General features: G+C 34.4%; 2 protein-coding genes and 1 non-coding gene across 4 annotated transcripts; 1 reads left to right on the top strand and 2 right to left on the bottom strand.

Moving 5' to 3' along the window:
* Positions 1 to 4,088: 4,088 nt before the first annotated feature.
* Positions 4,089 to 9,617, top strand: LOC118060424 (disease resistance protein RPS6-like). 2 transcript variants are annotated; one of them, XM_035073644.2, is made up of 7 exons: positions 4,089 to 4,988; positions 5,459 to 6,530; positions 6,634 to 6,942; positions 7,014 to 7,904; positions 7,988 to 8,760; positions 8,978 to 9,048; positions 9,177 to 9,617. In XM_035073644.2, exons 1-5 carry the CDS (start codon positions 4,498 to 4,500, stop codon positions 8,486 to 8,488), a joined length of 3,264 nt encoding a protein of 1,087 aa, XP_034929535.1. In that variant the 5' UTR covers positions 4,089 to 4,497; the 3' UTR covers positions 8,489 to 8,760; positions 8,978 to 9,048; positions 9,177 to 9,617. The 2 variants fall into 2 exon arrangements, with proteins under 2 accessions (XP_034929535.1, XP_073262004.1); XM_073405903.1 differs by having other exon boundaries at positions 9,167 to 9,617.
* A 4,685-nt stretch (positions 9,618 to 14,302) lies between these two features.
* LOC118060467 (mannose/glucose-specific lectin) lies at positions 14,303 to 15,768 on the bottom strand. Its single transcript, XM_035073688.2, has 5 exons — positions 15,729 to 15,768; positions 15,460 to 15,659; positions 15,124 to 15,357; positions 14,816 to 15,019; positions 14,303 to 14,610 (listed from the first exon to the last, which is right to left on the bottom strand). Exons 1-5 carry the CDS (start codon positions 15,766 to 15,768, stop codon positions 14,362 to 14,364), a joined length of 927 nt encoding a protein of 308 aa, XP_034929579.1. The 3' UTR covers positions 14,303 to 14,361.
* A 5,531-nt stretch (positions 15,769 to 21,299) lies between these two features.
* Positions 21,300 to 21,993, bottom strand: LOC118060468 (uncharacterized). Its single transcript, XR_012168305.1, has 3 exons — positions 21,902 to 21,993; positions 21,611 to 21,820; positions 21,300 to 21,314 (listed from the first exon to the last, which is right to left on the bottom strand). It is a non-coding gene; the product is annotated as an uncharacterized protein (transcript).
* Between the last annotated feature and the right edge of the window lie 3,646 nt (positions 21,994 to 25,639).

The raw sequence follows: 25,639 nt of genomic DNA, 5'->3' as shown, positions 1-25,639 counted from the left end.
TATATATATCACATATCCTAAAAAACACTAATCTGAACATAAATGACAATAAAGAACCCAAAACAAAACAAAACAAATTGTCTAAAAACAAAAACATAGATAGAAACAAACTAAAGAAAAAAAATTGAAAGGATATAATCTGATTTTTAGAGCTAAACTTTAATTCAAACCTCATGATCATACAACCATATAACCCATAACATAAATTGACACTAAGCAAGGAAAGCTAAAAGTCAAGTTTTAAGAATAGAAACTCGACACAACAATTACTCGAACTAAGACAACAAGACTTTTGAAATAAAACCCTCACCTAAAAATTATAACAAATCATGAATGAGAAGCATAAGAGATTACATCACGAAGATAATTATTCTCTAAAAAGTCAATTTTTAGTTTATTCAAGAACCTAAGTGTGACAATCCTCTCAAACACATATACAATTCATATAACAAAGTCTACAACCCTTAAACTTATTTTCAAAATGGTATATATAGTGTACCAAAGACTTTAAACTTAATGGTCTGAATATAAGACCACAAATACAATAAATTAAGTTTTTTAACAAATAAAATAACAAAACTCAAAACTCAAATCAAGCATGCAGTCGTAAATGTACTTGAAAAAAAGGCTATCAACCTTATGTTTGGTCATATGAAGACTCCATAGCTTTAGAAAATCTAGCATTTGATGCCCTTATTGTTGCTAAATATCCTTGTGTCACTAGAAAAAAAATTCATGACAAATAAGAAGTCCACAAGTTAAAATGAATCAAATAATAAAACTCGTACAACAACTTATGAGCTATACTATTATGCTTTATTAAACTCCGATTGATTTGAAACCTTAACCCTAAGTGGAACAATATTCTAGAAAACTTTGTGTAATGTTTTATCATGATCTAATGGTTGGATTGAAAGTTATAATTATTACTATAAAACTTGATAGTTGAGAGGCAAAATCCAAATCCCGGGTCTTAGGTATACCTTGGGGTGAATCTCGATATAACCATGAGCAATCATTCATGACTTCTATCGAACCTCTATAAAATAATAATGACAACATGTATTAATTAACCATGCACGTTAAGTAAATAAATTTTAAAAAATATTGGTTTAGCTCAAGATTATCCAACTTACTTTCAAACTTTTCTTAAATATTCATTATCAATTATCTATGTACGGAGATACAAATTTATACACATTAATTTACAAAAATTACAACTCGGCAATAAAATTGACAAAAATTAAAACGAACCTGTTAAAACAAGCTATTATTTATTTCATCACAACACACCTAAGTTGGTAAATCGACATAAGTTTCAATGGTTGGGTTTAGATGCAGGGGGAGAAGAAGGAGAAATAGGGGAAGGGAGGGTCGATAGCCTGGTCATATATTAACTATTACCAACGAAATAATTCTGTCTGTCACTCCATTTGTAATTCTATCAGTGTTTTTGACACATCACTATACAGACAGTCCAATTTGAATCTGACTGTAATTTCATCAGTAATACCATCTACAAAAACTTACACTTCATTGCAAAGCTTATTTTTTTATTCTTCATATTCTATCTAGGATTCCCTTGGTATTTACCGACAGAGTGTTTCTGTCAGTATATACAGATAGCATTAGCAATAAAAAATGTTATATCGGTAAAGTTCACCATAAAATACCAATAAAAAAAACTATTAGTAATTTTATTTATATTTGTTGAATTTACAGTAGTGGTCGTGTTCGACGAAATATTAATGTCAATGGTGATCGCTACCAAAAAGACTATTTTCCTTCTAGTGTTTCTGTTTCTTTTTCCATGCTAGACAAGAATACGATATTAAGTATTAGGCCCATTTGTTTTTATTAATTGAAGAATTTGATATTAAGTATTCAAGGACCATAGCATTAAACAAGAATTTATTACCCCCATCCAAAAAATAGTTGAAACTGTTTGGACCATTTATGTTGCTGGCTGCCTCAGTTAATCCGTACAGCAGACTGTTTATGATTTTGTACTAATATTTTGGAGCATAATATTTTTTTATAACTTCACTACATTAATGATGACATGAGCTAGCTAGCAAACTCAAGCTTGATTTTGTTATAGCTATAAAACCTATGTTCGTGGATCACATTGGTAATCCGTTGATTTAAAACCCAATTAAAATTGGGTTTTACTTTGAATTAGGTTTTTTTTAAACAAAACCATCAAAATAAAAAACATTATCATAAATTAGGATGACACTTTAACCCGCGAGTTAGATATTATAACTATGTATAGTTTTCTTCTTCTTTTAATTTTCAAAAATAGGTAGAAGAGAAGATTTATTTCACGCGCTTAGGTATGTATTGAGAGCTTGCCACTTTAATGTAATTTTACCATCTGGAGCTACACTGTCAAATTGACCAAAGAAATGCATATAGAAAAAGCATCCAAATCTGTCTTTGCAATCTCCCATGGACTCCTTAACTCCAAAGCTCAAGCAGCTCATCTACCGTGCTTGGAAAAAGTTGTCTTTAGGAGAGGAGGTCCATTTCCTAGCATGATGGAGACTGGAGAGTATAAATTCCAAACCTAAAAAGCAGGATCAAAATAATGCATAAATTATTCGAAGAACAAATTCAGTAATTTCCCTATTCACATTTTGGCATCGGACCAAATTACTGTCGGTGAAACCCGTAGTTAATGCTTTAGATCAACTTGTAATAATTCAAAGCCTATAGGTAGGTAACACTCCCAACGAAGGCAGTAAATAGCAATTTAATGTTGACACATTTCAGAAAGTACGGCAACTTTCCTTTAAGAGCCACTACTAATAAATGATACATTCATGACTGTATATATATATATATAAACCCGGCCGGGCCCGGTAGGTCAACCCAAAACCTAACCGACCTGAGGTTGGAATCAGATTGGGTTAAAGAAAAAACAAGTAAAAAAACCCGATGTATATATAAATATATATCATAGTTTTAATACCCAGCCCGACCCGACAGGCCGGGTTGAAGAAAAAACAAGTGAAGTAAAAACCAGGTGTGACCCCGGCCGAGTTTGGAGGGTTGACTCGGGACCCGAACAGGCCCAACAGGTCGACCTGGCACTCGGCCGACACGATGCTGGAACGAGATCAGGTTGAAGAAAAAACAAAGAAAAGAAAAATTTGATGTGACCCGGCTGACTCGGCAAGATCCAGTAAAAAACTCGATTGTAACTTGTTAATTTTTTTTTAAATTAAAACAATGTCATTTTGATTTTTTTATATAAAAACAAATTTTCCCAAACAATCCAGTTAAAACCTGAAATCTAGGCTTTAGACTGGAACGACTTTCAAATCAGGTTTAAAAACTATGATATAAACAATGTTATTCTTTCTTGGTGCTTGTAAACAGACTAGTAAGGTAGGTTGCCCAAACATACAATACTAGTGATGCCATTAATATGTTTGCATTTCTTAATAAAAAAAGATACAAGAATATAAAGGAAAAAAGAACAAAAATACTTGCCATGATTTAACATTTCTTAAAAATTCTAAAAACATTAAAAAAAAATACTTTTTATATTTTACTTATATCATGGATTTATTAACAAGTTTGTTAAACTCGTGGTGGCCTTGATCTAAATTTAAAAAAAAATATACAAGAAAAACCATTTTTTTTAAAATTCAAGAATTACAAAACTTATAAATAAAATGTATTCTTAATATTAAAAAAAAAATTAATTTTAAAATTACTAGATTTGATCCATAAAACCATAATCTACTTTCCTAAAGTGAGTTTATTTTAACTAATAGACAGACTAATATTTAGAAAAAACATAAAAAATCTTAATAATATAACTCATCTTTTATTATGTATTAAAGATAATATTATATTTTCTATATATAACTAATTTTTTTTATCCAAGCTTTCTAAAATAGTTAAAATTTTAATAATAAAAATATTAGACAGCAACTCCAAATCTTTATAAACAATAATAAAAAAAAATTATTTATCGTTTTTATAGTACAAAATACAATCCAAAAGAATAATCATCCCACACGTTGCGGCAAAGCTTTGTACATAAAGTAAGGACATGATGGTAAAGTTAGGACTTGCAAGGCCTTTGATTCCATAACGCTGAAGACCTTCCTTTTGTGAAATTTCCACGAACCTTCTTGCATTTGAAACCAAGAAAAAAGTTTTACTGGAGGAGGAGCCCTGTTCAAACTCACCATTGAAGTTACAGTAAACCTGTTCAGACACTTATCAAAGTGACTTCAAACCACACGATGTCTCTTGTCATCAGTTCACTTTTTCTTGTTTTTATTCACTTGTGTTCATAGCTCTTCAATTATTAGATTGCTTTCCCTGTAAGGCTAAGCCCAAATGTTGTTCAATTTCTAGCAATTTATGGTTGGAGAAGCAGATCAGGTGAAGAATATCTGATTAATAGTCCTTTCTTGTCTTTCAGCTCATATGATCTAGAGAATTTCACCCTACAGCCGTGTCTAATTCTTTGATCTCATGGCTTCTTCTTCTTCTTCTACATCAACCATCAACCTTCCAAAAAAACATCATGTCTTCCTTAGCTTTAGAGGGGAAGACACCCGTATTGGTTTTACCAGCCACCTTCATGCAGCTTTGGAACGGAAAAACATCCTATCTTTCATAGACAATGACCTTAGGCGAGGAGAAGAAATTTCTCCATCACTTGTAAAAGCAATTGAAGACTCCATGCTCTCTGTGATCATTTTTTCCCAAAAATATGCATCTTCCAAATGGTGCTTAGATGAGCTATTGAAGATTCTTGAAAGCAGAAAAGTTAGAGGGCAGATTGCTATTCCAGTGTTCTACGCGGTTGATCCTTCTGATGTAAGAAAGCAAAGTGGAAGCTTTGGAGATGCATTTGCGCAACTTGTAAAGAGGAAAGCTTTGGAGATGGAGGAGGAGCAATGTTTCAGAGCTGCTTTGAACGAAGCTGCCAACATATCTGGCCATGACTCAAGGAAGATCGAGTAAGCTTTCTTTAATTAATGTATAATATTGGTTGATTCATTTATATATAGAGGGTTTTGATTGCATGTAGATTTTGGTTTTCTATTCTAAGACATCTATTCATTTATATAATTTCAATGATCTGAAAATGAGATTGTTTCTATCCAGAATAAATATCTTCAAAACAATTATGAATAATTGGACTAAATTGAAAGACTTTTATCAATAAGAACTAAATCAGATGCTTCACCCAATTCAAGGAAAATCAAATTAAAATGGTTGGCTTCGACATATTATGTGAAGAAAAGCAAAATGAGCTATGTCAATGAGCTATCTTTATATTATATTATAAACTAAGTGAAAATGAGTTTCACTCTAACCCAGACAGAAAATCATTATTAAAGCTATAATGACATGATAAATTAATTTCTCATTTTCTATCTTTTATTATGTCCATTCCAATACAAATATATGTTCTTTAAATTTGTAGGTCCGAGTCTAAATTTATCGAGGAAATTGTCGAAGATATTCTGAATAAATTGTGCAAAATCTTCCCCGTCCACCCCACGAATCTTGTTGGAATTGATGAACACGTAAGGAAAATTGAATCTTTGTTGGATATGGAGACACAGGATGTTCGGATTGTAGGAATATGGGGAATGGGTGGTATAGGCAAAACAACTATCGCTCGAGCTGTATATGACAAAATTTGCACCAAATTTGAAGGGTTTTCCTTTATGGCGAACATCAGGGAAGAATTAAAAAGACGCACAGTGTTTGATTTGCAAAGAAGATTTTTCTCGCGAGTACTGGACCAGAAAATTTGGGAGGCGAGCCCTTTTATAAAAGATAGGCTTCGCCGGAAAAAGGTGCTCATTGTTTTTGATGATGTAGATAGTTCAATGGTTTTGCAAGAATTGCTACTCGAGCAACGTGATGCATTTGGTCCCGGAAGTAGAATTCTGGTGACAAGTAGGGATCAGCAAGTGCTAAACCAAGAGGTTGACGCAACATATGAGGTCAAGGCATTGAATCACATGGATGCTCTTCAGCTCTTTAAAACGAAAGCCTTCAAGAAGACCTGTCCCACAATTGATCATATACATTTGTTGGGCAGGATGGTGACCTATACAAAAGGCAATCCACTGGCTCTTGTAGTTCTGGGCTCAGCTCTCTGTGACAAAAGCAGAGAGGATTGGTACAGTGCATCGAATGGGTTAGGCCAGATTCAAAGTGTTGAAATTCTAAATGTGTTGAGGGTCAGTTTTGATGGACTGAATACGGAGCAAAGAAGTATTTTTCTTCACATTGCATGTTTCTTCAAGGGAATCAACCGACTCCATTTTACAAGAATATTAGAGAATAAGTGTCCTGCTGTGCATTACTATATAAGTGTTCTAATTGATAAATCTCTCGTATTGGCTTCGGACAACATACTAGGGATGCATGATTTACTACAAGAAATGGCTTATAGTATTGTTCATGAAGAATCTGAGGATCCCGGTGAACGTAGCAGGCTGTTTGATCCTGAGGATATCTATAAAGTATTGAAGGAAAACAAGGTTAAAGTTAAACTCATGACCTTTGTTTCCCTCTTTTTGATAGATATTTTTACCTTGCTTCCACATGTTTTATGAATTATTTATTCTTTGTCTTTGATTTCAGGGGACAAAAAGAGTTAAAGGCATATGCCTTGACATGTCCAAATCAAGGAAAATGAGCTTGAAAACTGATTCCTTTGCAGGGATGAACTGTCTTGAATTTCTCATATTCCATAATCCCTCTTACTTCGAGGTCGAAAAAAACAAAGTGCACCTTCCTCACGCTGGCCTTGAATATCTTTCCAATGAGCTTAGATATTTCCACTGGGATGGATTCCCTTCCAAATCTTTGCCACAGGATTTTAGTGCTGAAAACCTCGTCCAGTTTGATTTTCCTGAGAGCAAGGTAGAGAAACTTTGGAGTGGAAAACAGGTATGCTGCTAACATTTCTATCTATGGATTATAGAGTACCAAATTCTAATCCTCTCAATTTTTTGCGACAGAATCTTCTGAATTTAAAAGGAATCAACCTCAGTTCCTCTCGGTGTTTGACTGAATTGCCAGATTTATCAAAAGCTATCAATTTAGAGTATATAAATCTTAGTGGTTGTGAAAGTTTAAAAAGGGTTCCATCGTCCTTTCAACATCTGGAGAAACTGAATCGCCTTGATCTTACCGACTGCCATAATCTAATTACTCTTCCTAGAAGGATTGATTCAAAGTGTCTCGAACAACTTTTTATAACAGGTTGCTCAAATATCAGGAATTGTCCAGAGACTTATGCGGATATAGGATATTTAGACTTAAGTGGGACTTCTGTAGAAAAGGTTCCTTTGTCAATCAAGTTCAGACAAATTTCTCTGATTGGTTGCAAAAATGTTACCAAGTTTCCAGTGATTTCAGAAAATATAAGAGTGTTGCTTTTGGATCGAACTGCTATAGAAGAGGTGCCTTCATCAATTGAGTTTCTTACGAAACTGGTGTCGTTACATATGTTCGACTGTAAAAGGCTCTCTAAACTCCCAAGCAGCATCTGTAAATTGAAATTTCTTGAAAATTTCTATTTATCTGGTTGCTCAAAACTTGAGACCTTCCCAGAAATCAAGAGGCCTATGAAATCTTTGAAAACACTTTACTTGGGTAGAACAGCAATTAAGAAGCTACCATCATCAATTAGGCATCAGAAATCTTTGATATTTCTCGAGTTAGATGGAGCATCTATCAAAGAGCTACCGGAGCTTCCATCTTCTTTGTGTATTTTATCAGCAAGGGATTGTGAATCATTAGAAACCATATCAAGCAGCACTTTAAGCCAATCGATACGTTTGAATCTTGCAAATTGCTTCAGATTTGATCAGAATGCAATCATGGAAGACATGCAATTGAAAATTCAGGTCTCTCTACATTCCCTCTCTCTCTCACACACACATAGTCGATTAGATTTACTTATTCTAATAATATAATTTCTGTCTTGCAGTCTGGAAATATTGGAGACATGTTTCAGATTCTTTCACCAGGAAGTGAAATTCCACATTGGTTCATTAATCGAAGTTGGGGATCTTCAGTTGCCATTCAGTTGCCCTCAGACTGTCATAAGCTCAAGGCAATTGCTTTCTGCCTGATTGTTCACCATACAGTTCCATTAAATGATTTGCTTCAGGAAGATAAAGCCATAAATATTAAATGGCAATGCCATGCCAAAAGGAATAATTGTGAACAAGATGATATCATTTTCAGGACAGAGTGTGAGATATATAACTTCAAGGATTCAAAGATGCATGACTCGGATCACATGTTATTGTGGCACGAGAACTGGAAAGAAGATTCTTTCAGTAAATACTCTGACAAAGAAATTACTTTTGAATTCTACCCGAAAGCAAAAGCGAAATCTTTCGATCGGAACACCTCAGAGATGGAGTTGCGTGAGATTGAAAAAGCATTGCAAGGTGAAAAGCTGCGGGGTCTATCTTCTATTTGATGAGAGTCCACAACATCTATTCAGCATTTCTGATGGGGATTTGAGCGACCAAGAAGATGATTACTATTCTCTTTATTCCAGCAGTTCTTCTGCTGAGGATTCAGGTGATGAAATTGATCATGAAAATGGTGATTCAAAATCCGGCGAGACTAGCCCAGCAACGTCTTTTTTCTTCCACCGAAAGGGTTATCTCCTTCTTCTATGCTTCTTGACATTTGCTTATCTCTTTCTCTCATGGACATCCCAATTTTGTTTTGCACCACAATTCATTCGTAAGTTGCCTTTTCTACCTTTACTACTCTTACAACTTATTTTCTTCTTATAAAAAATGTATAGCATAAAATCATGAACAATAATTGTCTGGTCTGGAAAGTGTTTCTAGGTTCTTGTTTTTGTGGGATCATTTATTTTGCAGTTTTAGGAGAATAATCAAATGCTAAGTACTCATCAAGATTATCTTTGTTTTCTTCTCTCCCATTTTCTGTGCAGCTCCACCACCAACTTAAGCTTCGAAACAGAGTGATTTCCTATTTCCTCTCCTTCCAGATCTCGAGTTTCAGGTAATAATTTAACACTCAATTCACCACTTTCATCGTTTTTTACACACACAGACACATGGTTCGGAATTTGTGATATTTAGTTGTGATTTTTTGTATTTTGAGTCTTTGAAATTTGAAGTTTTGGACAGGTCCTATTCAGGTTTATTCAGAGAGCAAGGCAATGAGTGAAGCTAAAAGTTTGGCAACAGAACTTACTAGCATCAGATGGATTTACTTTGTCAACACCAACTGATAGACCTGTTAGAACTACTGATTGTGCTCTTTTGTTTTACGAAGGTCCTTTCTTTGTGATCGATTTATTTGGTCTGCTATATTTCAACTTGTGGTCGGTGACTCTGACAAGAGTGCTCTTATAGTTGTCTTCCTTTATTCTTGTTGCTGATTGTTTCTGATACCTATGGCTACTAGTAATTTTGCATCTACTTTTTGTTGTTCAGATTTATGAGTTTATTCATAGTCATACACTGCAATCTTGTCTTGTAACAGTGATCAATCCTTTTCTGAAGGAGTTTCGAGTAGATATTGAAAATTGACAAGTTATAATTGAAAGTTTAGTTCTTTGCTTTTCATTATTTTTTCAATACATGGTCGATACAGCTGTTTCTGGTAAAAATGCTATGACAAAGTTGGATTAAGATGTGTTTGGCATTATGGTTAAGGATATTTTTTTAAAATGTTTTTAATTTGGAAATATATTAAAATAATATTTTATTATTTTTTTAAAATTTTATTTTTGATATTAATATATAAAAATAATCTAAAAATACCAAAAAACAATTGACTTGGAGCAAAAAAAAAAAATTTTAAGTTTTTTGGAAATCACAGTCATGCCACGATTATAAACATTATAAACATGCTCTAACTCTGTGCTTGATTGCAATCATAGGGTGTTTATATGGTGAAGATTCAAGAATCAACCATGACTTGTTGAGAGCCAGTACATATTTCTTAGATAAATTCCTAGTCAATGTAAGAATTCTTGATGAAAAAGGATTTGTGTTAGAATTCTTGATGAAAAAGGATTTGTGTTAGACTTTTTTATTAGAATCATTATTGAATTAGTTAGCATTTTTGTTAGATTAGAATTTTTTTTGAGTACTTTTAATTTATTCATGGTCTACGATTTAATGTCTATAAATAGACTTGTTATCAAAAGAGTATAGATAATTATGAAGAAGAGTTCATAGTGTATATCTTTTGAAAAAACACTTAATGAAAAATATACTTCCTCTCAATTTTTTTTGTGTTTTTAGCTTTGTTCTTTAAGTTTAGTTCTTACAACGCCTATTCTTTTTTTCAACAAGTGGTATTAGAGCTTTCTGTTTAATTATTTGAGAAGATCATTTCAAACTTCTCATTTTAATGTCCTTGTTTGAAAAAGAACAATTATAAGACTTGTTGTATTTGAGAAAAAGCTTGGCGAGGTTTTTAAAATGTATGAGAAACAGTTGAAAAAGGCTTTGAGGAGCCTATAAGAGTAACGTTGACTTAAGCTCAAAAGGAGGTCAGGATCGAGAAAATTTTTATTTTTATACCTTGTACATGAACATCTAATACTCCCTCCACTTGATATTTTTCGGATTAGATAATACATAATTAATAAAAATATTACCCCAATATAATAACTTATCATCTGCAACCCTTGGGATGAAGATCTATATATATCTATGAACGATCATCCCATTATTTATATCACACATATACAAAAGAATAATGAAAACATGTATTATTTAACTATTTTACTTAAATAATTTGCCAAAATATTGATTTAGCTCAAATTTATTCAGTCTATTTTAATAGTACTATTAATTCATTAACAATTATTTACATAAAACTCAAATTTCAACATATTTTATCAAAAATTTCAACTCAACAATAAATTTAACAAAATATAAAATAGAACCGTTAAATAAGTCATTATTTATTTCATCACAAAACACCTAAGTCACAAATTCAACATAAATTTCATCAATTTACAAATAAATATAATTTTTATAAAAATCTTAAACAAATCCTAACATGTACAAGTCATAAATTCATACAATAAATTTGTATGAGAAAAGACTATAAAATAAATAAATACCCAATCAAAATATATACATATACTACAAAAAAATTACAAAAAAAAAATCAACAGTTTAAAATTAAGTTCAAACAAAAAAAGTAGATTTGCTTAATTAAAGTACAAAATCCTCAAGAACATTTGAATCAAAACTCGAATGCTGATAAGCCGAGTGTTATGGTGGCTGGATTTGTTATGCGGGTTGAATTGTGTTGAGGTTGGGAGCGAGGGGCTGTTTGTTGTTGAAAAAAAAATACATAAAAAAAAAAAAAAGAAATGGAGGAAGGAGGGAAGAGAGTTAATCGTCAGGTTATAAATTAAATATCATCGAACCAACATAATTATTGCATCTGTTATTCTGTCAGTAAAAACATCAGGTTATCATATAATTTACCTTTTTAAATCCCACAATAATTTCTTTTGTATATATTAAAAAACAAATAGTCAACTTATCATATTGTTGATTTTATTTTTATTCTTTATTAACTCGTTGTGATTCTCTTATTATACACCAAAAAAAATTTTCAATTAATATTTACCGATAAATATAAAAATAAAAAATTATATCAATAAAAACCATCACAATATACCATTAAAAAAGTTTCTTCGTTTATAATTATCAATCTTCCGACTGTAGTTAATCAAGTGACATGGATACAAGGGAAATTCAAAAGTCAAAATTAAGAGCGGTACCGTAGTTCCCGTACTTGGATTTTCTTGCCTCGGTACACCCCGTAGGGCACCGTCCCGATTGGACCTCTTGGTAATATTATCTCCACCTCCTCTCTGAGGTCGCCTTCAATACTGTACTTAATAACGTAGATAGATAGGAAGACATAACCTCAAAAAAACACCGATTCGACAACCAGAAACAGCAGTTCGAAGCTACGTTGTTCCATCATTCTGTAACTTTTCTTTAGAGCATTAAATCCAGGCAAGGACGGAGCTAATTTTTTATTTTTATTTTGAGCTATTAAATAAATATATAAAATTTTTGTTAAGATTAATTATTATCTTATATATATGAATTTTTAAAAATTAACAGTAAAGTTTTAATTCAAATATACTACCAAAAAAATTTAAAAATAAACTTGAAAATACATAAAATTAAAGTGAAAGTAAAAATAAATTCACTATTAAAATTAGATTCTTTGAAGTTTTGTTAAATATAATTTATCTATAATTGAATTTGAATCGATATTGTAATAATCTCTCAACCGAGATAAAATAACAATCTCATGTTAACTAGAAAACAAAGTAATTAAATTTTTTCCCTCTCTCAATTCCTTCTTCCTTCACTTGATTCTTCCTTAGAGTAGTGTTTTATAAGTTGGACTTTGTAAATTTATAAGGTTATTCTCTCACTTTTCTTATTTTTTTTCCTTGGATATTTTTTTTGTTTTTCCATTTCTTTTCTCTCTTTCTCTCTCGCCTTTTCTTTTTTGCCTTTTCTTTTTCTTTTTTCTATTATACTTCTGCCCAGTTGGCAACATATAAAAGGAAGGAAGAGTTGATTTGTTTTATTTTTTTAATGGAAAATAATTATTTTACCCTTAAATGAGTCGTTTTGCTTTTATTTGACGGTTTTTTTTTTTGTTAGCACTACTAAGTCCTGTTCATCCTAAAATTTTAACCAAATTTTATTAAATATATTTTAAGATCTCTTGTAAAATTTTAAGCTCAATCTGATGGTCGGATTGAAAAATTACGTCCAATAATATAAAAACTAGTCAAATTGTGATTTTTCATCAAATTTCTGAATTTCTTCAAAAATTATGAAATTTTAACCCAAGCAAAAATATCATATTAGAAGGCTCAATGTTATTTTTTTAAAATATTTTAATAACTTAATCGAGAATTATAAAATTTTTTATATATAAAATTAGTCAAAAAATATTAATAAAATCTTAATACAAGAGCCCACCCAAACCTTTTACATGCCTTCACCCCTGGTTGTAGTGCTATCAAATGGTGCATTTTTTGCACCTTGATAAGCTCAAGCTGTCGTATAATATCGGCCAGGTAATCAGTCTGTAGAGATTAAAACATACATGGTTTGGCGAGGTCCTAGCATGATGAGTGAGAGAGATGGTAAAGGGCTTGAGATAGAAGGCATCATCACCAACAATTGTGAACATATGGTTGGCTATAGTTAAACATTGATGACTCGGAAGAGGTTTGAATCACCAGAATTTTTTGAGTTTTTTTATTTTATTATTATTATCCTACCTGGGCTACCAGCCCAACGGAGCCTTGTGAAAGGCTCCGCCCTTGGCTTCAGGGTTATCTCTAAAGCACTGATGGAAGCCAGGTTTCAGTGAAAAAACAAAGACTCCTGTCACGTCTAAGTGAGGAAAGGAGTGAAAAATACCAATAATACGACTAGCCATCTAATCGCCGACCAGCTAAGCACTCCACGCACAGCAGACGACGCATATCTCCTGACAAAATAATTACTCGCTTGTGTTTTTTTTTTTTTTTTAACTTTATGTGGGTGTTCGAGCCAGCTTGCATGCATGCATCACGACTAATTTCACAGTTCACTGAATATCCTGCAAACCCAGTTAACATGTAAGACACCGCGGGGGTGACAGGCGTGCACAATAAGATTTGAACCCTGATATAAAAAAAGAGAACAAACCCCTTCCACTACTAGGCCAAGACCGCTTGTGTTTTCTTTTGCTTTGCCGTGTGGTTGAGGCAACCGTGTAAAAACATAATTTCTTTAATTTCTTTTTGTTACAGGCTTGGATCATAGTTTGTTAATTATCTGTGGAACATTCATGTTGGGGTAGTTGATTCCCCGGTAAAGATGTGTTTGGTACAAGAGATTGTGACTGGAAAAAATATAATAAAAAAATAAAAAAAATAAAAAAATAATTTGAAAAAAAAAAAAAACAAAACTATTCGATCTCAAGTCAAACAGGAACTATATAAATAACTCCCGAGTTACAAGAATTAGAACCTCCCAAGGGATTTCAACCACTGATAGGGCTTACATTATTCCTGCTTTGATTCAAAGTCGCAATATTTATTAATACATGATACAACGAAGCATCAAGAAACCTGGCACATCACAGAGCTATGAAAGCCCTCGTAAACAACACTAATGAAACAACAAAAACACGTTTATTTCCGTACATTATTAGAGCATACAATTAAGAACAACATAATGAACAAAGCATCGACGCAGTGACATTGTATCCATGGATATTTTAGAGATAAGACAACTTATTTCTTCCAATAAGAAGTTAGATTGTCGTCTGTGGTTTGACAAAGATGCCAATGGCGTCAAGGTAGTATCCAGCTCTTCCATGGAATCCAACTACCGCATTATTATTTATCGGGATGGAGAAAGGCGTGCCAGAACCTGTTCCAAAAGGTCCATAAGTAGTCCTATTTGTAGTAAATGACAGCGATGTGATCGTCAATAAAGAGCTGAAATTGCCATATGTCCCACTTATGGATGTCAATTGTTCAGAAGGCCAGTTAATAAGAACCTGCAAATAATGCAAAGCAAAATAGATATATTTCATTTAGTAGTTTATGAACCATAAGTGCCTTGTTGTAAGCTGCAGGGTCTACAATATAATTTTCAATTGCTTGTTTCAATAATTATTTTCCATACATGAAACAATAGTCCTAAATAAAACAATATTTTCTATCGAAAAAACTTGACACGCCAAGGGGGGGGGGGGTACTTACAGTTTTCCTTTCACCAATATCATTAGGGTGTTTGCCTCCGAATGTTGCAGAATCCAAGTCAGTCGTGTCCCGGAAAGATATAGACTTAATGTTTGATCCTACATTGATGACTATCTGGCTTATACCTCGATTTGTAATGTAACTCCATGGATCCCCACCTCGGCCTCCCCATGGACCTATTGAAATAGTTCCTTCTATGTCCCCCTGCATCATTACCAATAACCACTGTTACTGAGTTTTTTTTTTTTTTTTGTTCTAACTGGAATTCAAACTACCCTTCAAATTATTTTTTTTAAAAAAAACTTTACAGGTTTCACATGGATGCCGATTGCATCAAGGTAGTAGCCTCCTCTTCCATGAAATCCAATCACGACCGAACCTTCAATTGGTACGGAGAAAGAAGTGCCGGTAGCAGTTCCGAAAGGTCCACGTGTAGTGAGATTAGTGATGAATGATAGTGATGTGATCACCACCATTCCAGCATAATCTCCATATGTCCCAGTTATGGATTTTAGATACTCTGAAAGCCCATCGATCTCGATCTACGCAGTAGTTGCATCATAGAATATAGTATTAGCTTAGCTAAATAAGGAAATGCTTCATTTGATTTGCTATCCTATGCAAGCCATAAATGCCATACTCACTCTTCTTTCTTCACCAGTGTCATTAGCATTTTTGCCGCCAAATTTTCCATACTCTTGGCCATTGCCGTCTTTGAAAGAGAGGGACTTGATATTGGCTCCTTCATGAACAATTATCTCTTTTATCCAGCTTCCCACCCTAAAACTAAAAGGATCTCCACCCGGACCACCCCATCGCCCAGCTGAAATGCTTCCATGCGAATCTGCCTGCACGGAAAGCAATAGTCATAGTCAATTATTTCTGTTGTTACTAGCCATATGGCTCGACTCACCGGCACTGCAACACTTGGCGAATGTCTCAAAAGGATACATGTCTGATAAATACTAGACGAGGCTGTAAAATGTCACAGCAAAATGGCGTACTGATATATAGAAGAGGACGCTAGCTTAAAACAAAACAATATTCATAAAATCCATATATATTCAACCAAAGAGAAGTGAAACCTTAAGACTCAGACGAGGACGCATACTTAAAAACAAAACAAGCGACAATAATAACCATATATTTACTGATAAATATAGTTGAATGTGTTAACAATTACGGTAATTATCTCCAAGTTGGATTTGCAGCATTCAAGTCCTACATTGTCTCTGATATTAGCTGGAAAGATATATTCCAGCATCCCAGTAAATAAGTGATTGTATCCTAGTAGAAATAGGTTTCCATGTAATTAGCAAATCAGTCCTAAACTATAGGATCTGATACGTAGGGATTCTTATGTAGAGTAGCTATATATATTCTGCTTGTAACAGAGGAAGCTTTAAGTGAAAATAAAACAATTGAATCCCTTTGAAAACTCTGCGTACGTTTTTTTACTTGGTATCAGAGCAGGTTTATTATCTGCTCTTTATATCACCCACAAACCTTATAAATCTTACGAATCCTCCTTCTCGTACCATGGCCAGTGACAAAACCGAATCATCCTCTGTTCCAGTTATCCAGGTTCAGTAAGAGAATTCCAGTTTCTCAACCAATGTCATCCTTACTGAAAGCAACTATGATGTCTGGTCTCAAATCATGGAGATGCAAATTGTAGGACGAGAGAAACTTGAATACCTTGTAAGAAACACAATCCCAGAAAAAACTGATCCATCCTATGCTAAATGGTATGCTGAGAATCAAAAGATTAAAGGATGGTTGTTGACCTCCATGTCACCAGAAATTATGAAACGCTATCTTAGATTGCCTACTGCACATGAAATCTGGAATGCTCTAGCCAAAGCATTCTATGATGGGGCAGATGAATCACAGCTATTTACCTTGAACCAACGTGCGTTCTCCACCAAACAGGTTGGTCGTCCTATCTCTACCTATTATGGTGATTTGGTAGAAATATTTCAAGAACTAGATCATCGTGACAAGATTGTTATGAAAGATCCCGATGATGTCATTGCCTATAAAAAATCAGTTGAGAGACTGCGGGTGCATATTTTTCTGAATGGCCTTGATGAAGAATTTGAACAAATTCGTGGTGAGATCCTAAGGAGAGATTCTGCACTAGACCTTGAAGAAACATATGCTTATGTTCGCCGTGACTCTATCCGTCGAAACACACTGAATGGGGAACCTGGACACTTAGAGCCATCTGCTATGATAGCTCGCCGAAGTAAGTATCAACGACCACAGAACCTGAAACCAGATCGAGCTTCTGGTTCACTAAATCATAATCATTCAATTGGATCGCAAAATCACAGCTATGAAATAGGAGCTGCACGACCAGAACGCATATGCACTCACTGTGGTGAAACTGGACACACTAAGCTACGCTGCTATGAATTGATTGGATATCCAGAATGGTGGGATTTTTCCAAAGCACCCCGTAAGAGAAACTTAAAGGCAAATCCTCATGTGTCTGTTGCTGTGGCAGAACCAAATCATATGTTTGGCAATAAATCTGGGAAAGACTCCTCTTCTGGTGCTATTACTGGGAATGCACGCGACACTGCTGAGAACACAGGTGCTGATGCTATAAATGCAGGTAAGGCTCTTCATACCTCCACTTCTGTTAGAAATAGTGAATGGATAATTGATTCAGGTGCCACAAATCATATGACGTTTAACGATAATATTCAGACCATACAACCCTCAAACCACCATGTAGTTTTCACAGCCAATGGAACTCCTTCTTCTGTGTCAGGAGAAGGCACGGTTACTCTTAAAAAAAATTTGAGTTTAGAGTCAGTTCTTATTGTTCCGAATCTCAATCATAATTTATTATCTGTTGCTCAAATAACTTGTGCCTTGATGTGTGTTGTAATTTTTTGGCCGAACCTTTGCATATTCAAGGACATTCAAACTCGGAAGACAATTGGTTATGGTACTAGGAGAGGGAAGCTCTACTACCTGGATCTGATTCCAGCAAGCTCAAATCAGTTGGCACAAGTCTTCTAAACTAATACAGCTAATGAACACCAGAAGTCTGAAATTTGGCTATGGCATAGGCGTTTAGGCCATGCATCCTTTGGATATTTACAGAAATTATTCCCACAATTATTTTCACAATTGATTGTTTCAGATTTTAAGTGTGATGTATGTGAACGTGCTAAAAGTCATCGTGTTTCATTTCCTATTAGTATGAATAAAAGTCCTGCACCTTTTATGGTTGTTCACTCGGATGTATGGGGACCAACAAACACTCCTTCTCTAAATGGATCACGTTGGTTTGTTTCATTCATTGATGATCACACCTGCATGACGTGGATTTGCTTAATGAAATCAAAGAGTGAAGTGAGTTCTTTATTCCAGCAATTCCACAAAATGATAGCAACACAGTATCAGACCAATATTTAGGTGATCAAGACTGATAATGGGGGAGAGTTTATCAATCACAGCTTGAAAGATTACTTGAACACACATGGCATTATTCATCAAACAACTTGCCCTTACACCCCTCAACAGAATGGGGTGGCTGAACGGAAAAATCGTCATCTCCTTGAGGTCGTTCGTGCCTCCTTATTTGAAGCTCACATGCCTACTAGTTACTGGGGAGAAGCTGTTACTACCGGAGCATACATTATTAACAGGGTACCTTCTAGTTCTCTGCAATTCCAAACCCCCTTCGAGGTTCTCCATCGCCTTGTAAGTGCTCCTACAATGCCAAACTTACCTCCTAAAGTTTTTGGATGTGTAGCTTATGTACATCTTCATAAAGGTTTGAGAACTAAGTTGGAACCTCGGGGACTTCGATGTGTGTTTGTTGGCTATGCTCTGCACCAAAAAGGCTATCAATGTTATCACCCTCCTTCTCGCCAACTTTATGTTACTCTGGATGTGGTCTTCCATGAAACTACTATGTATTATTCATCTCAAACTAAGGAGAACGATGAAGTGCAGATAGCAACTAAGCCTACAGACAATGTGGATATCATTGCACATGGTAACCAACTGATTGATACTTTGGATAGCTTGGAGACTAATGAAGAATGTCCAGTTAATGAGAACACAGAGGAACACCAGGACAGGGAAGAGTATACCAGTGAAAATGGTCCAGAAATCGTTGATGGTAACCAAGATACCTTGGAGGGGGCCGACAGCTTCCCACAGTGTACCAGTTAACCAATTGTCTTCCCCGGTTGATTCCAGACTTGAGTCTCATGATATTCATCCAGTTGAGTCCCTAAAAGAACTACCTAATCGAGTCACAAGAGGTAAACCCAAGGTGAACTATGAACCAACCCTTCACTCAAAACTCAAATACCCTATGAATAACTATGTATCCTATCATAGATTGTCAAACAAAAAAATGGCATTTGTACATCAATTATCCGTTGTATCTATTCCTAACAATGTGCAGGAAGCCTTGGCTGATCCTAGATGGAGGGAGGCAATGAATGAAGAAATGAAAGCCCTTCAACAAAACTCAACATGGGACGTTGTTGACTTGCCGAAAGGAAAGAAACCTGTTGGGTGTAGGTGGGTCTTCACCATTAAATACAAAGCTGATGGAACTATTGAACGGTGCAAAGCAAGGCTGGTAGCCAAGGGATATACTCAAACATATGGAATTGATTATATGGAGACTTTTTCACCGGTGGCCAAACTTAATACTGTTCGTATTATACTATCTCTAGCAGTTAATCTTGACTGGCCGCTACATCAATTTGATGTAAAGAATGCATTTCTACATGGAACTCTCCAAGAAGAAGTGTATATGGAATTACCTCCCAGCTGTAAACAGCAAACGGAAGGTAATAAACAGGTCTGCAGGTTGAGAAAATCCCTATATGGTTTAAAGCAGTCTCCCAGAGCGTGGTTCGGAAGGTTCACAAATTTTATGAAGATAGTTGGTTACACACAAAGTAACTCGGATCACACTTTATTCTTGAAGCATAATGAAAAACACATTACAATTCTCATTGTGTATGTTGCTGATATAATAGTAACCGGAGATGATCCAGGAGAGAGGAAGAGATTACACGAGCACCTTGCCCGTGAGTTTGAGATGAAAGACCTTGGAGAGTTGAAGTATTTCTTGGGCATTGAAGTGTCACGGTCAGATAAAGGTATTTTTCTTTCACAAAGAAAATATGCCTTAGACTTACTAAGTGAAACAGGTATGACAGCATGCAGTCCAGCTAGCACTCCTATGGAAGAGAACTTGAAACTACATGGTGATTCCAATCAAGTTCCGACTAACAAAGAACGCTATCAGAGGTTGGTTGGAAGGTTAATGTATCTTGCACATACTCGACCTGATTTAGCTTATTCATTGAGTGTGGTCAGTCAATTTATGCATTCTCCAAGCGAAGAACACATGAATGCTGTCACCCGTATCTTACGCTACTTGAAGTCGTCTCCAGGAAAAGGAATTTTGTTCACAAAAGGACACAATTTGGATGTTAATGGTTATACAGATGCTGATTGGGCTGGTTCTATTCAAGATCGATGTTCTACTTCTGGTTATTTCATGTTTGTAGGAGGAAACTTGGTTACATGGCGAAGTAAAAAACAGGAGGTAGTTGCTAGATCAAGTGCTGAGGCTGAATATAGAGGGATGGCTAAAGCTATATGCGAATTGTTGTGGATTAGAAATCTGATGATAGATTTACATATTAAGCCAGTCAATCCTATGAAGTTGTATTGTGACAACAAGGCAGCATGTGATATTGCTCATAATCCTGTTCAACATGATCGTACTAAACATGTTGAAGTTGATAGGCATTTTATCAAGGAAAAGCTAGAAGAAAAGCTAATTGAAGTTCCTCATGTTCAATCTCGAGACCAGCTCGCTGATATACTAACCAAGGCACTGTCAAACCACGCGTTTAGTGCAATTCTCAGCGAAATTGGAATGAGTGACATCTACGCACCAACTTGAGGGGGAGTGTTAACAATTACGGTAATTATCTCCAAGTTGGATTTGCAGCATTCAAGTCCTACATTGTCTCTGATATTAGCTGGAAAGATATATTCCAGCATCCCAGTAAATACGTGATTGTATCCTAGTAGAAATAGGTTTCCATGTAATTAGCAAATCAGTCCTAAACTATAGGATCTGATACGTAGGGATTCTTATGTAGAGTAGCTATATATATTCTGCTTGTAACAGAGGAAGCTTTAAGTGAAAATAAAACAATTGAATCCCTTTGAAAACTCTGCGTACGTTTTTTACTGAATGAACTTACCGGTGGCACAAAAATACCAAGTGCATCAAGGTAGTAACCACATCTCCCATGGAAGCCAACCACGTGCTTTCTGCTATCGGGATAGAGAAAGTTCCACCAGGAGCTGTTCCAAAAGGTTCATATGTGGTGAGATTTGTAATGAACGATAGGGAAGTGATCACTAATTGTCCTTCGTACTTTCCATAAGTTCCGCTTATAGATTTCAAATGCTCTGAAGGCCATTGGATCTCAATCTATACAAAACACAACGCGCGCATAAAATAGAAGGTAAGTGCTGCTGATCTATTAATATTTTTATTTATTTTTTTAAAGGCAGAACGTATTAAAATTATAAAGGGAAATGAAGTACACAAACATTCAGCAAGAAAAAGAGATAAAAAGGATAAAAGAACCCAAAAAGAAAAACATAACAGACAGATTATAAAGGATCTACAAAAATGGTACGAATTCAGTAATACGATTTTGCCAATCCATCAGCTATGGAATTAGCCTCCCTGTAAATGTATTAATATATGAATAGCTAAGTCACCTTTTTCTCTTCACCCCTGTCATTAGGATCGTTGCCCCTGCCACCGAATGTCCCAGAAACCAGGCCACTGGCATCTTTGAAGGAAATGGACTTGATATTTCCTTCGACACGGAGGACTACCTCAGTTATCCCACCGCTTGCCCTGTAACTCCAGTGGTCGCCACCTAAACCTCCCCATGGTCCTAATGAAATGATTCCTTCCAAGAATGCCTGAGCACAAACCAGGAGTCATCATCAAAACACATGTATCTATTAGCATTGGATGGAAATGTAAGTTAGATAGTTTCATACCATTTGCTTAGACGAATCTGTTGAATGTTGGAATGTATGTGTCCTTTATGTGGTTAATGCAATTGTGTAGGAGGTATATACAGACAGATTAGATACGGAGGGGGGTATATATATTTGTTTATTTCAAATATCCAAACAATGAGGAAAAAAACAAAATTATCATACCGGAAGAAAAACGTGCAATATAAACTAAAATAATGCAATCCAATAAGTGAACACTTTTAGAGCTTTTTAAAAAATACAGACAAAATTAATTATAATTCTGTATATAATTGACAACATGAATAATGGTAATTTATAAATGAATAGTTCTAGAGTCTTATAAAATATACCGATAAAATTAATCCATAGATGATATCATCTGTAATTAACATAATGAATATTGTTAGAAAAAAAAAACAAGTTACTAATGGGTTTACAAATAGATTTTACAAATGAAAGCATTGACGGAATGTTTTACTAATGGTATTTAATCCATAGGTGATATTATTTGTAATTAACATAATGTTGTCTGTGTAAATGATATATCATTATACTTTTTGTTTTTTTCTTAATTTTTTATTAATTATGGAAAAAGAATAGATATCTAGCATTGTGTTCTTTTAGGGAAAAATGTCTTGTCTAAGGAGTCACCACCTAGTATTATGGTCACTAAAAATCTTAACTGGTCAATATAGATTCTATGATTTGGGAGTGGTTACGTAAAATGAAAGATATTATCACCCCTTAAACGTTTTGCCTAAAGCAAATTGTATTGGTGGTTTTGTCTTCAATGGCTAAACATTTATTCACTTATGCTATGATGATTTGTTTATAATATTTTTGACTTTGACGCCAATGATTATCCGAGCTCGAATAATTCTAGCTCTAGCGTTGGTAAAAATTCATAGCTAACAAAAAAAATTAGATCAATATTTTTTATTTCCCACTCTAACGCCATTAAATAAATAAATACAAATAAATTTATTTTTATGAATGCACATATTTTTTTATTTTTCTAGCTAAATAAAATAAAATATAATGAATAAAAATAATATAAATTTAAACCAGTATTTTTATTCCTGACTCTAACGTCAGTGAATAAACCAAAAAAATTTACATTATTTTTATTCATGCACATATATTTTTTATTTTTTCTACTTTTTTTATTTTTTATATATTTTTTTTATTTATGTTTTTGAGCTGATCTCTATATAGCCCAGCCAGGTCACTAGCCCAAGCCAGAGACCTGCTGGGCTAAGTCCTGCACGCATGAATTAAATTCACGTGTGCTGCACCGTGCGAAAATTAAATTACCTATGCATAGTGTTTACAAACACAATATGCAGAGAATGAAAGGAGAAAGGAAAGAGCGCACCTACTTCGGGAGGCGAAGATGCTTACAGCGCTGATGGATTCTCTCCTATTGCTGCCCTTTATCTTCCTTTTATGTTCACTTGTCTGCGTGCTCCTTTTGTTTGTTCAGCGGCTTTTGAAACCGAGAAGATGATGAAGAGGCCGGCTTGCTGGGAATTTGTTTTGATTCTGGGTTTTCGTTGTTTGCAGGGACGAAGGCGGTGCCAGAGCCAAAACTCGTCTCTGTGTATTGCTTCTCTCTTGTTCTCCCCGTGTCTCTGTGTATTATTTCTCTGGATTTATACTATGTTTTTCCTCTATTCTTTTTTCCGGTTTCTGGTTTTTCATCTGGGTTTTTTTTGTTCCTCCCCTTTGGTTTGGAGTGTGTAGCTGGAGAGGAATAATTAGGCTGACAAAGCTTGCAGCTTCTCTGCACTTCCTTGCGTTTTGAGAGCAAAGGCAAAGCAGGAATGCTGTCGTTTTGCTCTCTCCCCGTTTCTCTGTTTTTAGGCCCCTTCTCTGTTTTCGTTCGTGCTAATCCTTGGCCCCTCGGTTCTGCCCTCAGTTTTTTTCTTTTTCTCCCTTTCGTTGCTTTTTTTTTTTTCCTCCCGCGCTCTCTCATCTTCTCTGGCTTTATAGCCAGAGAATACCAAACATTTAAAACGGCCTCCCTTTACTCCAGTAACGGCTCCTGAGGAGGAAGACGAAGAAGGCGATTGACAAATTCTAAAACGGCGCTGTTTGTGTGGTGGGAATATCCATTTTCAATCTGGTCACTAAAGATCTGAAATCATGTAATCAAGTCCCTGGGTAAATTGTAATTGGATCCCTGTATTTCGGCGCCATTTTAAAGCTGGTCCTTGGATTTCAAGTTTTGCAATTTGGACCCCAATTAAACTCCAAACTTTGATATTTATTCAATTAAGTCCCTGATTTCATTAATTTAATTAAATCCAAAGTCCAATTAAGTCTCAAAACTTATCAATTCTCCAATTAAATCCTTGATTGGATGAATTAAATTAATTTCAAGCTTAATTAAGTCTCAAAACTTAATCAATTCTCCAATTAAACCTTTGATTGGGTTGATTAAATTAATTCCAAGCTCAATTAAGTCTAAAAATTTATCAATTCTCCAATTAAACCTTTAATTGGATTAATTAAATTAATTCCAAGCTTAATTAGATTAATTTCAAAATTTAATTAAACCCTAAAGCTTTCAATCATATTGCCCTTAACCCAAATTTTAATTCATTCTTCATTTATTTCATTTTACTTGTTTTCTCATCATTATTACTTTTTTTTCCATCATTGTTTTTAGTAAATAAAATAATAATAATAATAATAAAAATAAAATGGTTAAAAATTGGATAATGACAATTGTAGGTTATTATAATATTAATATTATTATAAAAAAATATTAATGTTGAGGTTTATTTGTACATAAATATTTTGAGCAAGAAAAGGTCTGATTATTCTAATGAGGTCTTTCATGAGGGGGTAACCATATCTCTAAGAAGAGGTTAATTTGATTATTTTGTAAGAACTTCGACACCTCTAATTTATGCAACTTCCCGCTTGTTGTTTTTTTTTTATAAAAAAAAACAAAAATATGAGCTCTTAACTAACTAAAATTACCAGGTGAAAGATGATAATAATATTATTTAATTATTTCATACTTCAGAACTGACAAGTACCTACCTCTGAAACCAACTTATTTTGTTCGGCCCTTATTCATCATGACATGACATTATTAATTGTAGCAACCTTAATAAACACGTTACATAATTTACTTAGGAATATATCTTTTTCACTATGTAAAAACATCTCTTGATGACAAATATTTCGGGTTCATGTGAACACAAGTGTTCATAATCAACTATAAGCGGTGGTATCGATTGGTTGATTGGAAAAACATTATGGCTTGTGCTCCCATATTTTGATAGCCAACTTTATTGGCTTAAAAAAGTAGGTGTTGTGGAGGATACAAGCCATAAATTTGTGGTCCTTCTCCTTGTTTTTCCAAGGTGACATTGCAAGTACCATGCATCATGTAACAATAATTATTTATTAGCACTGTACGCGGTGGGCTACATGGATGGTTCCAAGTCGATGTCCATATTTTATTAGTGGTACTGCGTAGAAGACTAAGCAGGGTGGTGAATTCTTAAGATTCTTTTTCTTCATTACTACACTAGAAAGTTCATTGCATCTACTACTACTGTACAATGAACAATCACCCAACATGTTAGGTGTGAACATTTATGATTTGATTTGAGATATTGGTTTAAATTTAAAATAATGCTCCTATGAAAATACCACTTTGTTAATACTAAAGTTAGCACTCATGCTTCACTAAGTTAAGTAAAGCACTCTTGAGAGTGTTAAATAATATTTATGTAGTCT

Source organism: Populus alba, chromosome 17 (genome assembly GCF_005239225.2).
Source record: "Populus alba chromosome 17, ASM523922v2, whole genome shotgun sequence".
Lineage (NCBI taxonomy): Eukaryota > Viridiplantae > Streptophyta > Magnoliopsida > Malpighiales > Salicaceae > Populus > Populus alba.
This window is presented reverse-complemented; position numbering and strand designations above follow the sequence as displayed.

Excerpts from the sequence above, each read along its gene's own strand:
- LOC118060424 (XM_035073644.2), top strand. The coding sequence starts at position 4,498 with ATGGCTTCTTCTTCTTCTTCTACATCAACCATCAACCTTCCAAAAAAA. Across the intron at positions 6,531-6,633 it reads AAGTATTGAAGGAAAACAAG|GGGACAAAAAGAGTTAAAGG; the intron begins GTTAAAGTTAAA and ends CTTTGATTTCAG. Across the intron at positions 6,943-7,013 it reads AACTTTGGAGTGGAAAACAG|AATCTTCTGAATTTAAAAGG; the intron begins GTATGCTGCTAA and ends TTTTTGCGACAG.
- LOC118060467 (XM_035073688.2), bottom strand. The coding sequence starts at position 15,768 with ATGTATCCTTTTGAGACATTCGCCAAGTGTTGCAGTGCCG. Across the intron at positions 15,660-15,728 it reads CGCCAAGTGTTGCAGTGCCG|ATTCGCATGGAAGCATTTCA; the intron begins GTGAGTCGAGCC and ends CCGTGCAGGCAG. Across the intron at positions 14,611-14,815 it reads ATATTGGTGAAAGGAAAACT|GTTCTTATTAACTGGCCTTC; the intron begins GTAAGTACCCCC and ends CATTATTTGCAG.